The following is a 15902-nucleotide window of genomic DNA, read 5'->3' as shown; positions in this document are numbered from 1 at the left end:
TGCTTGAGTGATGGAGGCAGGATAGGGCGACAGTTCCATGCACCCCGAGGCGCATCTGGGGACTTTCACCTCTGCGCTCGCAAACTTATCCTCAGCCTTCATTTACCTCGAGTGCTCTACTGGTCCCGGCCTCGGGCGGCGAACTGGCAAGGGCAGAGCTCCCGCAGGATCGCTCCGGGGCACCGAGCCCATCTCCCAGGGTCGCTGGCCCGCGCAGGGCCTGGGGAGCCCTTCCCGGTCTCCTGGTACCGCTAGCGCGCGGGGAAAGACCACTCCTTCTGCTGAGGGCTGCTGACCAGCTCGGGGAGGGGGCTCGCCCCTCGCCACCCCGCCCTCGCTCACTCCCGGGACCGTACCTGGATGGTGTGGCCGCTGCCCGCCGCGGTGGGGCCCCCCACCAACTTGCAGTAGAGCTCAGGCCGCGCGCCGCCGGGCTCCCGCTCTCCGCAGGTGGCCGTGGCCCAAATCTTCGCCGCCTCCGCCAGGTTGAAGTAGGGTGGGTGCAGGCTGAGCCGAGCCGCGGTCCGGGGTTCCCGAGAGGGGTTCACGGCGGGCGGCAGCAGTAGCAGCATTAGGACCGGTCTCAATACCCAGCCTGGAGCCCGCGCGGCCGCCGCCATCCTGCAGCGCGTGATCCTCCCGGGAGGAGCGAGCTCAGCCCCGGGTGTGGGCGGCGGCCGATCCGCGCCCCCGCCCCACCCGCTCGGAGCCCGCGCGGTGCGGGCGGCTTTTCTAGTGTGGAGCATGCGGCGGCTGGAGCGGGCGCCCAACCAAGCAGGAACTGACAGCGCCCAGCCTGGGGCCAGGCGATCAGGTCTCTGCAGCGCGCTGCGCCCTGCAAACTTCGCGGGCGGGGAGAGCGAAAGGCGTTCCCGGGCTCTCACCCTGGCGGCAAAGCCGGGGGCCGGGACCGCCCCACCTTCCCACGCCCCGCTCAGAAATCAGATAGTCCTCCTCTTCAGCTGCTCAGGGTCTTAGACCAGTCATGAAAGCCAGCCCGGACCTCGGACAAGGGGGAAGGTTTGGGCGAGACATCAGAACAAACTGGCACTGCCTGCAGAACTTACATCAAAGACCTCGTGGCTTCCCGGACGTCTCAATTGTCAAAAGACAAGTCCCGTCAATTTCTCAAACACTGTGCGCCAACAGTATCTGTGGCACTACAGCGCATTAGGAGGCTGGGACCGAAGGAGCTCACGGGGAATGGAGAGTGGCGGAACATACGCATTTAAAAGATGGCCAAGAGCGCAGGTTGTCCTTTGCCAAGCTGCCAAAAGACCTGGAGGGGAAATCTTTTAAATGCCCGATCTGCTAGATTTTACAGATAAACTGGGAGATATTGAGCGAATTTCTGGAGCTGTCAAGCTGGCGTCAGAGCACAAGGTACGCCCAAACCCGGGCCGAGATTTGGTCTTCTTTGCAGAATGTCTCCCTAAAACCGAGCCGGTTTAGACGCTCTAAGCACTTCAAGGAGAGTGCCCCTGCTGCCGGCCGGGACTGACCCGCGTGCCTCAGAGGAAGTGGGCTTCCTCCGAAGGAAGGAGAAGGGGAAAAAGAGGGAGGGTGTGAGAACATTACTTGAGCACAGATTGAGATAATCATAAAAAAATGGTACAGTTGAAAGGAGAAGTGACCAGTGTATTATTAAATACTGGGATATTTGCTAGAAAGAAGGCACTGTACTTATTTAATCATCTGTTCTTCAAAAATAAAAAGAGAGGGAAAGGAATTTGTGAGTGTAACCAAAAGGAGAAGCCACAAAGATTGATAAGTTGACAGAGAAACTAAAAGTTTTGTACACCCAAAAGCACCGTAATTAAACAAAAATGGCAACACGTGAGGAGAATATGTTTACCATAAAGGACATAGGATAAATTAATATACAAATTGTTTTCACAAAACTATAACCAGTAGAATACTCAAGGCTAAGAAGCCTAAGATAATTAACAGGAGGGAAAAAAAATTTTTCTAAACTAATAAACATATGAAAAAAACTCTTGACCTTCCTGGGAATTGCAAATGCAATGCAGACAAAGTACCAGTGAAACTCATCTTTGGCCTATCAAACTTGGAAAGCTTTTTGAAAACAACAACAATAATAAAGCAGAGAATTAAGGGAATCAAGTATCACGGCCTTGGTTGAAGTAAAAACTTTCAAACTTTTCAGGTGAGCATGTCTGCAGCACTTAACGAATGACTTCAATGGGCATATATTTTGCCCTAACAACACCATGCACATTTATACCCAGGAAGTAATTAAGAAAGTTTGCAAAACTTTAGTGACAACTGTGTATCAGAGTTATTTTAGGTTTTTTGTTTTTGTTTTTGTTTTTGTTTTTTTTTAATTTAAAAGAATCTAAATGGGGGTGCCTGGGTGGCTCAGTGTGTTAAGCCTCTGCTGTTGGCTCAGGTCATGATCCCAGGGTTCTGGGATCAAGCCCAGCACTGGGCCTGTATGATCCGCAGGAATCCTGCTTCCCGGCCCCTCCCTCCCCGCCTGCCTCTCTGCCTACTTGTGATCTCTGTTTGTCAAATAAATAAAATCTTTAAAAAAAAAAAAAAAACCTAAATGTCTAAATGTCTAATAGTAAAGAGCTGGTTAGATAAAATATTACAGGGGACTTTTAAGTATTTTGTATTAAATAAAATATTAAAGTGAAATATTACAGGGTCACTAAAATGATGTCATAGAACTATATTTTCTGACATAGAAAGATGTTCACAATATTTTAACAGGAAAAAAACAAATATAAAATAATACATGTATAAGAATCAATTGTAATCTCACAAAACAAACTGGGGGTTGCTGGGGGGAAGTGGGATTGGGAGAGGGGGAGGGGGCTATGGACATTGGGGAGGGGAGGCGAACCATAAGAGACTATGGACTCTGAAAAACAACCTGAGGGTTTTGAAGGGTCAGGGGTGGGAGGTTGGGGGAACAGGTGGTGGGTGATGGGGAGGGCACGTTTTGCATGGAGCACTGGGTGTTGTGCAAAAAGAATGAATACTGTTACGCTGAAAAAAAATAAATAAAAAAAAAATTTTTTAATAAATAAAAAAAAAAAAAAAAAAAAAAAAGAATCAATTGTATTTCTACACACTAGCCAGGAGCAATCCAAAAATGAAATTGAGAGGAATTCCATTTACTATAGAATCAGAAATAATAGTATTCTTAGAAATAAATTTAACAAAAGAAGTGCAAGACCTGTACAATGAAAACTAAAAAACATCTTTGAAAGAAATTAAGATCTAAAGAAATGGAAATACATCATATGTAGCATGGATTGAGAGAGAATATTGTTAAGATGGCAGTATTCCCTAAAGCAGTCTATAGAGTCAGCACAATCCCTGCCAAAATCCCAGGCACTATTTTTGCAGATCATATTGACAAAGTGATCTTAAAATTCATGTGGAAATGTGAAGAGCCCAGAATAGCCAAAACAATCTTGAAAAAGATGAACAAAATTGGAGGACTCACACTTTCTCTATTTCAAAACTTAACACAAACCTACAGTAATCAAGAGAGTGTGGTACTGGCATAAGGATAAATGTATAAATCAGTGGAATGGAAGTGGGAGTCCAGAAATAAACCTTTATATTTCTGGCCACTCAATTTTCACCATTTTTACAATGCCAAGACTATTCAATGGGGAAAGAGTAATCTTTTCAATAAATGGTGCTAGGACAGCTGGCTATCTACAGACAAATGAATCAAGTTGGATGCCTACCTCACACCATATACAAAAATGAACTCAAAATAGATCAAAGACCTAAATGCAAGAGCTAACACTGTAAAACTCTTAGACAAAAACATAAGAGTAAATCCTTGTGGTTTTGGATTAGATAATGGTTTCTTAGATATGAAATTGAAAGCACATGCAACAAAAGAAAAAATTAAATGAACTTCATCAAATTTTAAAACTTTTGTACTTCAGGGGCACCTGGGTGGCTCCGTAGGTTAAAGCTTCTGCCTTCGGCTGGGGTCATGGTCTGGGGGTCCTGGGATCGAACCTCGCAACACATGCATTGCATCAGGCTCTCTGCTCAGCAGGGAGCCTGCTTCCTCCTCTTTCCCTCTGCCTGCCTCTCTGCCTGCTTGTGATCTCTATCTGTCAAATAAATAAATAAAATCTTTAAAAAAACTTTTGTACTTCAAAGAACACCATCAAAAAAGGTGTAGAGACAACCCAAAGGTGGAAGAAAATATTGCAAAATCATATATCTGATAAGAGAGTCTTATCTAGAATAAAGTACTCTACTAAGCCATTAAAACAATCAGATGACTGAAAAAGATTTTTTGAATGAGATTTCTTCAAAGAAGATATAAAAATTGGTCAATAAGCACATGGAAAGATGCTCAACCTCATTAGTCATCAAAGAAATGCAAATCAAAACCACAATGAGCCCTTCATACCCACTAGGATGACTGTCATCAAAAAGACAAATAGTGGGGCGCCTGGGTGGTTCAGTGGTTTAAGTCTCTGCCTTCGGCTGGGGTCATGATCTCCGGGTCCTGGGATCGAGCCCCGCATCGGGCTCTCTGCTCAGTGGGGAGCCTGTTTCTCCCTCTCTCTCTGCCTGCCTCTCTGCCTACTTGTGACCTCTCTCTCTGTCAAATAAATAAATAAAATATTAAAAAAAAAGACAAATAGTAAGAAGTGTTGGTGAAACTATGGAGAACGTGGAACCCTCATACATTGCTGGGGAGATGTAACATGGTGTAGACACTTTAGAAAACACTTCGGTAGTTCCTCAAAAATTTAAACATGATGTTACCATGTGACCCATCAATTCCAGTCCTAAGTATCTACTCAAGAGAACTGAACATCCACACAAAAACTTGTGCATTGATGTCCATAGCAGCGTTTATAATAGCCCAAAAGTGTAAACAACAGAATGTTCACCAACTGATGAATGAATTAACAGAATGTGGTTTATCCATACATTGGAATATGATTCTGTCATAAAAAATGAATGAAGTTCCAATATATACTATAACATAGGCGAACCTTGAAAACATTACACTAGGTGAAAGAAGCCGGACATGAAAGTCTACATACTATGTGGGGAGTAACTGCTAACAGGAGATTTCCTTTTGCAATGATAAAAATGTTCTAGAATTAGATAGTGCTAATGGATGTACAACCCTGTGAATATGCTAAAAAACACGGAATTGCGCACTTTAAAAGTGAATTTAGGGTATGTGATTTATATCTTAAAGTGACTGTTATTTTAAAAGAATTTTGCAGAACCGAAATATATCTTAAATATAAAACGTATATATGAACGTGTGCCTACGTTCACATGCCCTTTTGTGTGAATGCAGACTCAAAGAGATTTTGAAAGTTATACAATGGAATGTTCAAGAATGGATAGATGGGAGGGGGAGAAGGGACTTTTTGTTTTTATTCTTTTTTTATTGTTTGTATTTTTTTTCATTTTTCTGATAATGAGCCTGAATGGCTTTGCCCTAATAAGAACTTTCATATTTTAATAAGTCAGCTGAATGAATGCCCAGTACTATCTGGAATGGTCCAGCCCAAAGTGGTATGGTCCTATATTAGTCAACAAAAGAAGACTGAGAGAACGTGAGAAAGAGTTTACATCCTTTTTATACAAGATTATTTAAAGGACACAAGATTACTTAAAATAAAATATCCAACAAATGACAAAGATTCCAAAATTATTGTATTACCATGCAAATGTAAAGCAAAATCTAAATTAAAGAAGCTGTTCTCCACCCAGTCAGGAACTCTTCCTCAATGCCCGGCCATTTCACCAAGATGTTCTGCCATCGGAATCCTCAGCATCAGAACGGACCAGCTATGGATTCAAATCAAGTCTTCTTCCTCACAGAGCTTCATATTTTCCTGTAAAAGGCAACAATGAAGAGCATGGCTTGCAAATGTTCTTTCTTGTACAGGGACAGTTGTTCTCCTTGATAAGTTTTATTACATTCCTCAATCAAAAGATACATAGTATCATTGACTTTACATTGTCATTGCTGTTTAAGAATAACTTTGTAACATTACAGTGCATTTCCCCCTGAGAACAGCTTTGAAGATGACCAAATAAAACCTACATATCTGAGGCTTGTATTTGTTAGTTATCTTTCTCAAGATTATGTATCCGGGATGTCTGGGTGGCCCAGTCGGGTAAGCATCCGCCTTAAACTCAAGTCATGATCCTGGGGTCCTGGAATGGAGCCCTGTATGGGGCTCCCTGCTCAGAGGGGAGTCTGCTTCTCCATCTCTCTCTGCTCCTTCTGTGCTCATGCTCTCTCTCTATCAAATAAATAAATAAAATCTTAAGAAAAAAAAGATTATGTATTCAAAATGAACATCTCAGGAACACCTACCCTCACAGTCACAGATATCGGAGATATGAGGAGAGGAGGAGAGAGAGGCTGCTCTGGAGTTTTTAGGGAGGCATGTATAAGCAAGTGCTTGTAAACACAAAAGCAGAAGATTTAAGGCACACTGTGTTTTCATGGCAAGATGGGGCTGTTCTGTTCTAAGGGAGAAAGATGATGCTTGAGGAAATTAAATGTCTTGTTCACGTTTTTTTTTTCTTTCTGCTACATGAAACTCATTCTTGTTATAATGAATTAGATCACTAAATATCTTCCATTAGCTACATTTTACTCTCCTAAAATAGATCTGGGATATGACCCAGTGTTTTGATGAGATCTGGGACACGCATTTGCAAAACTGTCACTGGCATGTCATTTAAAAAGAAATCTAGTCCCAGAAATTCTAGACCTTTTTAGGAGTTTGGACCATCACTCCCATCATCTATTACATGTCAAGTTCTGTGTTTTATTATTATTATTATTATTATTAATTATTATTATTATTTTCAGCCAGCCAGCATATAGGACATCATTAGTTTTTGATGTAGTGTTCAGTGATTCATTAGTTACCAATAACACCCAGTGCTCATCACAACACATGCCCTCCTTAATACCCATCACCCTAGGGGTGCCTGGGTGGCTCAGTGGGTTGAAGCATCTGCCTTCGGCTCAGGTCATGATCCCAAGGTCCTGGGATTGAGCCCCACGTCGGGCTCTCTGCTCAGTGGGGAGTCTGCTTCCCTTCCTCTCTCTCTGCCTGCCTCTCTGCCTACTTGTGATCTCTGTCAAATAAATAAAATCTTAAAAAAAAAATACCCATCACCCTATTATCCCCTGCCCCCACCCCTTTCTCCTCTGAAACCCTCAGTTTGTTTCCCAGGGAGCATAGTCTCTCGTGGTCAATGCTCTCAGAGGGAGCATTGTCTCTCTCTGATTTCTCCCCCTTCAGATTTCCCTCCCTTACCCTATGGTCCTCCACGCTATTGGTCATGTCTCACATATGAGTGAAACCATATGATAATTGTATTTCTCTGCTTGACTTACTTCACTTAACATAATCCCCTCCAGTTCCATCTATGTTGATGCAAATAGTGGGTATTCATCGTTTCTTATGGCTGAGTAATATTCCATTGTCTGTTTGTACCACATCTTCTTTATCCATTCATCTGTTGAAGGGCATCTCAGCTCCTTCCACAGTTTGGCTATTGTGGACATTACTGCTATGAACACTAGGGTGCATATGGCCCTTCTTTTCACTACATTTGTATCTTTGGGATAAATATCCAGTAGTGCAATTGCTGAGTTGTAGGGTAGCTCTATTTTTAACATCTTGAGGAAAATCCATATTGTTTTTCCAGAATGGCTGTATCAGCTTGCATTCCCACCAACAGTATAAGAGGGTTCCTACCAACATTTGATGTTTCCTGTTTTGTTATATTTTGCCATCCTAATTAGTATAATGTGATATCTCATTGTGGTTTTGATTTGTTTCTCCCTGATGGCTAGTGACAGTGAACATTTCATCATGTGTCTGTTAGCCATTTGTATGTCTTCTTCTTCAAAGTATCTGTTCATGTCTTCTGCCCATTTTTTGACTGGGTTATTTGGGTTTTTTTTTTGAGTGCTGAGTTTGAGAAGTTCCTTATATATCTTGGATATCAGCCCTTTATCTATAATGTCATTTGCAGATATCTTCTCCCATTCCATGGGCTACCTTTTAGTTTTGTTACTGTTTCCTTTGCTGTGCAGAAGCTTTTTATCATGATGAAGTCCCAAAGTTCATTTTTGCTTTTCTTTTTTTAAAGATTTTTTTTTAATATTTTATTTATTTGACAGAGAGAAATCACAACAAGGCAGAAAGGCAGGCAGAGAGAGAGAGAGGAGGAAGCAGGCTCCCCGCAGAGCAGAGAGTCCAATGTGGGGCTCGATCCTAGGACCCTGGGATCATGACCCGAGCTGAAGGCAGAGGCTTTTAACCCACTGAGCCACCCAGGCGCCCCTCTTTTTTAAAGATTTTATTTATTTATTTGACAGACAGAGATCACAAGCAGGCAGAGAGAGAGAGGAGAAAGCAGGCTCCCCGCAGAGCAGAGAGCCCGATGTGGGGCTCGGTCCCAGGACCCTGGGATCATGACCTGAGCTGAAGGCAGAGGCTTTAACCCGCTGAGCCACCCAGGTGCCCCTCATTTTTGCTTTTCACTTGCCTTTGGAGACATGTCTTGAAAGAAGTTACTGTGGCCAATGTCGAATAGGCTACTGCCTATGTTCTCCTCTATGATTTTAATGGATTCCTGTCTCACATTGAGGTCTTTCATCCATTTAGAGTTTATCTTTTTATATGGTGTAAGGGAATGGTCTAGTTTCATTCTTCTCCATGTAGCTGTCCAATTTTCCCAGCACCACTTATTGAAGACACTGTCTTTTCTTCCATTGGATGTTTTTTCCAATTTGTCAAAGATTAGTTAACCATAGATTTGAAGGTCCATTCCTGAAGTCTCTTTTCTGTTCTATTGGTCTATGTGTCTGTTTTCATGCCAATACCATGCTGTCTTGGTGATCACAGCTTTGTAATAGAACTTCAAGTCAGGCCCTTAGTGATTCGAGGTCTTTTCTGGCTCCATACAAATTTTAGGATTGTTTGTTCCAGCTCTTTGAAAAATGCCAATGGTATTTTAATATGGGTGGCATTGAAAGTGTAAATTGCTCTGGGCAGGATAGACATTTAACAATGTTTATTCTTCCAATCCATGAGCATGGAATGTTTTTCCATCTTTTTGTGTCTTCCTCAATTTCTTTCATAAGTGTTCTGTAGTTTCTTTACCTTTTGGTTAGGTTTATTCCTGGTTATCTTGTGGGTTTTGTTGCTATTTTTTTTTTAAGATTTTATTTATTTATATGGCAGACAGAGATCACAAGCAGGCAGAGAGGCAGGCAGAGAGAGAGGAGGAAGCAGGCTCCCCTCTGAGCAGAGAGCCAGATGTGGGGCTTGATCCCAGGGTCCTGGGATCGTGACCTGGGCTGAAGGCAGAGGCTTTAACCCACTGAGCCATCCAGGCACCCCGTTTTGTTGCTATTATGAAAGGAATCCATTCCTTAGTTTCTCTTTCTACAGTTTCTCTTTCTCCTATTAGTGTATAGAAAAGCAACTGATTTCTGTGCATTGACTTAGTATGCCACATTGCTGAATTGCTGTATGAGTTCTAGTAATTTGAGAGTGGAGTCTTTAGGATTTTACACATAAAGTATCATGTCATCTGTGAAGAGAGAGAGTTTGACTTTTTCTTTGCTGATGTGGATGCCTTTTATTTCTTTTTGTTGTCTGATTGTTGAGGCTACGACTTCTAGCACTATGTTGAACAATAGTGGTGAGAGTGGGCATCCCTGTCATGTTCATGTTTTAAGAAAAGTAGGAATAGGGGCATCTGGGTGGCTCAGTCAGTTAAGCATCTGCCTTCAGTTCGTCATTATCCCGGGGTCCTAGGACTGAGACCCTGCATGGGGCTCCCTGCTCAGTGGAGTGTCTGTTTCTCCCTCTCCCTCTGCCCCTGCTCTTGCTCGCTCTCTCTCACTTACTCTCTCTCTCTCTCTTTCTCGCTAATAAATAAATAAAACTTTTTTTTAAAAAAGAGAAATAAAGAAAAGTAGGAATTAATGAGCAGGATGTAGTATTGCTGATGCCAATTTCAAGCTCCTAGAAGGACTTTGGGAGGACAAAGGAAAAAGCTCCCAGGGGAAGCCCATCTGAAATATGAAGGCTATAGAAGGCTGGTACAAAAGGAAGCCACTGGACTACTTAGACCTACAGGGATGGGTGCGACAGACATGCATAGTTGGTTATGAACAAACCCAAATGAACACAAGTGAATTTGGGGTTTGGCTGGCCTCCCAATGCTTCAGAAGTGATTCATGCATAGTTATGTCCTTCAGATTTTAAGATGAAAATGCAGCTCACCACACCACTGTTGAAAAGAATTTCCCCAGAGTCAAGAACCTAAACATGTAAGGGTGATAAACTCACTGTGTCTTGCCAAGGGCATCATCAAACTCAGTAATGTCCCTTTAGCACAGGGATGGGCCTAACATCAGATTTGGGCTGATGCTCCCATAAGCAAAGCATGGGTTTTCTCCTTTTCCTTCCTTTATCCCCCCTTCCCAATGCAGTAACTTTGTCCTTCTGTCTTCCTAAACCCTCCTAGGAATATGAACTGGGATCATAGATCTTGGGTCCTGCCTAATATGCTATTCTTCATTGAAGTGTATTATTAAATAAACCACTTGCCTTTGGCTCAGCTTAAGGGGAAGGTTGCAGTTTTCCTTTTCATCATCACTTCACAGAGAAAACAGCGATGCTGTTCTAGGCCAAGAGTGGCGTATATATTACCAGTAGCAATGAAAAGAATGTAAACAAAGCTGGAAAACAAAAGCATTTCTTACTTCTTGTACTATCACACACCTGGTGAGGGCTCCCCCTTAAAAGCCAGGGGCAATTAGATAATGAAGATAGTTCTGCCATCCAACTGGTTGATGTCATTGCAAACCCTATGATAGAAAGTATCTCCGGATTCCAACTACCCCATCATTTAAAAAAAAAAAAAAATTACATACGTATGTGTATGTGTCTGTGTGTGTGCACGTGTGTGTGTGTATGTCCTTTTATTACACTTCTCTTATGACCTCCAGCTTTAAAAGAATTTCACTAACTGTACTTCTATTATCTTTACTTTTCTTTGTATTTTTATTTTTAATTGAAGTACCATTGACATAAAATGTTATATTTTTTCAGGTGTACAACTTAGTGATTGGACACCTACATACATTAGGAAATGCTCACCACAGCAAGTATTGTTACCATCCATCACCATATAAAGTTATTAAAATATTATTGACAACATTTCCTATGCTGGACTGCTGCCCATTTTTATTTGGAGATAAGAAGCCAAGGTTCAGGGAGTGGCCCATGTCCTCATTACCATGAAATGGTCTCCAGACCCAGCTGTTTGCCTGCCCAGGATTCCAGCACATCTCACCCCCACTCCCTTCACTGTGGGCCTGCCTGCTCCAGGCCTGTGGCTCTAAGAGCTCCTCGGGAAATAATCATGCTCCCTTGGCACGTGGCTTATGTCTGGCTCATCCTCTGAGCTCAGAATCCCCAGCATGGAGCAAACCAGAGTCGGGATCTCAGTATCCAGTTCTGCTCACTGCAGGCAGATTCCAGCTTTGGTTGGAGCCCTGACACTGGTACCTCCCATTAGGGCACTCCCTGGTACTCAGTTCTGCCAAAGACCCTATGAAGAATTCACATTCCAATCGCATGAGGTTCCTCTCCAGGGCTCCCTTCACACACTCCAGTTTGACCTTTATGTGAAATATGCTGTTGGGCAGAGCCAGTAATTTTATACATTTGTTATTAAGGAAGATGCCTTCTTTCCACCCCAGGTGTGTGTGATTACAAGCAGTAGTGTTAGGATAAAAGAATTAGTACTTCTTCTTTATGAAATTCTTTCCTACCAGCTCAGAGCTAACCCTGAAAGGTAAGCCTGAAACCATCATTCTCGTTTTGTTGATGAGTACAAATAAGCTAGTGGGTAGTTAAACTATCTTGCTCAGCCTTAGTGGAGATTTAAGGACTGGAAACTTCATTCTGTTGACATGAAGTTAGCAATATATCTGGCAGAGATTTTGAGTGAAAATCAGAGAGTAGACTCGACATACCCTTTTGGATCATTTTTACATTGGTGACCCTATGTTTTAGGATTTGAATAGTCTCTGTGACAACAGGAAATATCACTACTGGGAAGTTTAAAATATGTCACCAGTGAGTGTTTGAGCTCACTACATACACTTTGTTTCTGTGTTCAAAATACATCACTTTAGAGACGTGTATTTGATTAGAATTGGCCGGACAGGCCCAGTAAATGGGCTATGTAACAAGACAGAAGGAAAACTCTTAAGGACAAAAGCTAATCCAAGGACTTTTTTTTCTTTGTGTCTTTAAGATCTCTATAGAAGTGCCTTATAGAGAGCAGTAGGTAGGTAAATATTTGTCATAATCCTGAATTCATTTCACTTGAGCCCTAGAACATAGGTCTAATAAAAAAATTTTTTTTCAGTTTTTTTTTTCTTTTTGACAGAGAGAGAGAGAGAGATCATAAGTAGGCAGAGAGGCAGGCAGAGGGGGGAGCGGGAAGCAGGCTCCGCGCCAAACAGAGAGCCTGATGTGGGGCTCAATCCCAGGGGTTCAATGCCCTCTGAGCTGAAGGCAGAGGCTCAACTCACTGAGCCACCCGGGCTCCCCAAACAATTTTTAAACCAAATCTATGATTATTTAATACTTTTAAAAAATATATTTATTTATTTATTTATTTATTTTAGAGAGCAAACCCAAGAAGGAAGGGCAGTGGGAGAGAGAATCTCAAGCAGCCTTCCTGCTGAGCGCAGAGCCAGAAGCAGGACCCCATCTCATGACCCTGAGATCACAACCTGAGCTGAAAGCAGTTGCTTAACTAACTGTGCTACCCAGGTGCCCCATCTGATCAATGTTGGGCAGTTCACAGAACAAAGGGGGTGTGAACTTCAGTACTTCTTAAGAAGTCAACGTGGACCCAGCCTGCTCATTTCTATAAAGCTTTACTGTGGATTTACACAGGATCTAGTTTTGTTTATGGGGCTTACCAGTTATTGCCTTATCTCATAGAGTGTGTTTTTCATAGAAGTAAATTCCAAAGAGGATTCCAAGAATGGCTAGATAGCCAGGCCTATAAAACAACTGGAAAATGTGCGTAAACTACATGTGCAGCCCTGAGGAGATGGGAGGAGAGGTGAGAGGGACAGAGTCTGTGGTATGTAAATAACAGGAAGAGATAGAGACAAGATATACCACAGACTCCTGAGCACTATCAACAGAATCTGGGCTGTTGTGATGGAGACGATTAGCTTCTGACCAAGGACTGGTGCTCCCTTTCCATGGCGTAGAGTCATTTTGAGAAGTGGTCCCTGCTCTGGGAATACATTTCCCATGCTACATGCATGCATCTAAGTGGGGTCATAGGGCAGATTTTGAGTCCATAAAAACTGAGGATAAATGGCCCATCGAAATCTCTTACGTGATTTTTTTTTTTTTAATGTTTTATCTCTTCCTGGTTGGAGGCAAAGGACTCCAAGGCCCTAAGAGATGGCGGTCCACAACACGGAAAGAGCCTGGGTGCCCTCTGGAAGGTTGCCCTCTGTACCCCTGCATTGGATTGCTGTGTAAATAAGAAACAGGTTTTTCATTAAATTAAGCCACCAAGGGGCACCTGGATGGCTCAGTGGGTTAAAGCCTCTGCCTTCGGCTCAGGTCATGATCTCAGGGTTCTGGGATTGAGCCCCACATTGGGCTCTCTGCTCAGCAGGGAGCCTGCTTCCCTCGCCCTCTCTCTCTACCTATCTCTCTGCCTACTTGTGATCTCTCTATCTCTGTGTCAAATAAATAAATAAAATCTTTAAAAAAAATTATGCCACCAAGATTGGGGGGACTATCTGTTAAAGTAGTTAGTATTATCTTTACTAGTACCTTTGATTGCATTATTACTGTTCTAATATATTTACTCTAGAGGAGAGCAAAAAGAAAACCTTTGTAATCAGTGCTCACTGAGAAATAAGAGGCTAACCCAGGCCCTAAAACCATTACTTGAGCCATGAATCTTGACCACCCTCCAGTTTTCTCACCTCACAGCCTAAGAAAGCTCATTGTTTTATTTTAGAGTTATGTTGGGTTATTGAACTGGGTTTATTTGGGTTTAGCTGGACTAATAATACTAGACACTTGTCTGCTGCTTGTGCTTTTCTCTGCTAAACGTTCTTTAAAGTATTTTCCTATTGACTTTGAAAGACAAAGTCCTTTTAGCTATTAAAATAATAGCTGAATAAAATAATGTCAGATCCTGAGAGGACAAAGCATCAGGCCGAAGAGGATCATTCTAAAGCCTTCAAACTGAATAGAATTTGCCCTGCTAGCTTTCAGAGACACTTGGGATACATGACCCTTTTCCTCATCCAATTTCTCCCCTTTAGAATAGGAATGTCATCCAAGTTTGTTCTTTCACTGTATTTTAGAAGCAGATAACTTTTTTTTTTTAAGATTTTATTTATTTATTTGACAGACAGAGATCACAGGTAAGCAGAGAGGCAGGCAGAGAGAGAGGAAGGAAAGCAGGCTCCCCGCGGAGCAGAGAGCCCGATGTGGGGCTCGATCCCAGGACCCTGGGATCATGACCTGAGCCGAAGGCAGAGGCTTTAACCCACTGAGCCACCCAGGCACCCCTAGAAGCAGATAACTTTTTGTCTGAGTTCACAGATGAAAAGGGCTCCTGATATAGATGAGATTTGGGGTTTAGAGTTGACACTGGAATCAGGTAAGACTTTGGGGAGTATTGGGATGAGGTGAATAGATTTTCATGTGAGAGGACAAGAAGGAAGACTGTTATTGGTTAAACTGTGTCCTCTCCCAAAATTCAGAGGTTGAAGTCCTAGCCCCCAGCCCCTCAGAAGATGGAAATGGGGTCATTGCAGACATAATTAAGATGATGTCCTGCTTGAGTAAGATGACACCTTCATCCAATATTACTCATATTCAGAATAGAGAGAAAGTTGGACACAGACACACGCAGGAAGAATACCCTGTGAACATGAAATTAACATCAGACTGATGTATCTGTCAGCCAGGGAATGCCGAAGTTGGCGAGCAAACCACCAGAAACAAAGGCATGGAACGGATTCTTTCTCACATCCTCAAACAGAAGCTACCCTGCTGACCCCTTGATTTCAGGTGTCTAGCTTCCAGAACTTGAAGAACAATGTCCTTTGTTTAAGCCAGGAAAATAATATCAGATCGATTACCATGAAACTATCTATGAACAAAATCCCGTAAAAATGTTCATTAATCAGGGGCGCCTGGGTGGCTCAGTTGGTTAAGCGTCTGCCTTTGAGTCAGGTCATGATCTCAGGGTCCTGGATCGAGCCCCACATCGGGCTCTCTGCTCAGTGGAGAGCTTGCTTCTCCCTCTGTCTGCTGTTCTCCCTCCCTCTGTCTGCTGTTCTCCCTGCCTGTGTTCGCTCTTTCTGTAAAATAGGGAAATAAAATATTTTTAATATGTTCATTAATCAAATCAACTGTGTAAGTAGGTAGTAAGTGTATTTTTTAAAAATCCCACTGCCTACACACCCTTAACTCTCTTTTCTCACCTCCTCCATACAAATACATGTAGAAACGCAGATCTCCCACTTAGGACACAGCTCACATTCAAAATCTATGAAGTGGAACAATAGTAACTATGCCCTTTTCCTGACCAGTACTTCCATCTGTGACAACACCAATTTGTCTGGCGCCCACAGAGAAGGTTTTTGTGAAAGTATCTAGCATAGTGCTTAATTCATACGTGCTTAAGAATCTTGAATTCATTTTTCCATTTCCTTTTCCCTGTCAGACTGGAAAGCATGGATTTCTCATTGACTGTTCTCTTTCCCGTATGTTCAAACGGTGCTAGCCCGGGGGCTCTGTCGGTTAAGCGTC

At 42.6% G+C, this 15902-nt stretch overlaps 1 protein-coding gene across 2 annotated transcripts in view; it reads right to left on the bottom strand.

Annotated features, from left to right (window-relative positions):
• The window catches only part of LAMA3 (laminin subunit alpha 3), a 268973-nt gene extending 268204 nt beyond the window's left edge, over positions 1-769 (bottom strand). For both annotated transcript variants that reach the window (XM_046025313.1, XM_046025314.1), the window contains exon 1: positions 357-769. In XM_046025313.1, coding sequence (XP_045881269.1) covers positions 357-746 — 390 coding nt within the window. In that variant the 5' untranslated portion in view covers positions 747-769. The remainder of the gene's footprint in view (positions 1-356) is intronic.
• Between the last annotated feature and the right edge of the window lie 15133 nt (positions 770-15902).

The sequence above is a fragment of the Meles meles genome, chromosome 12 (assembly GCF_922984935.1).
Source record: "Meles meles chromosome 12, mMelMel3.1 paternal haplotype, whole genome shotgun sequence".
Taxonomy (NCBI): domain Eukaryota; kingdom Metazoa; phylum Chordata; class Mammalia; order Carnivora; family Mustelidae; genus Meles; species Meles meles.
The sequence above is the reverse complement of the archived record's forward strand: the minus strand, read 5'-3'. Positions and strand labels throughout refer to the sequence as shown.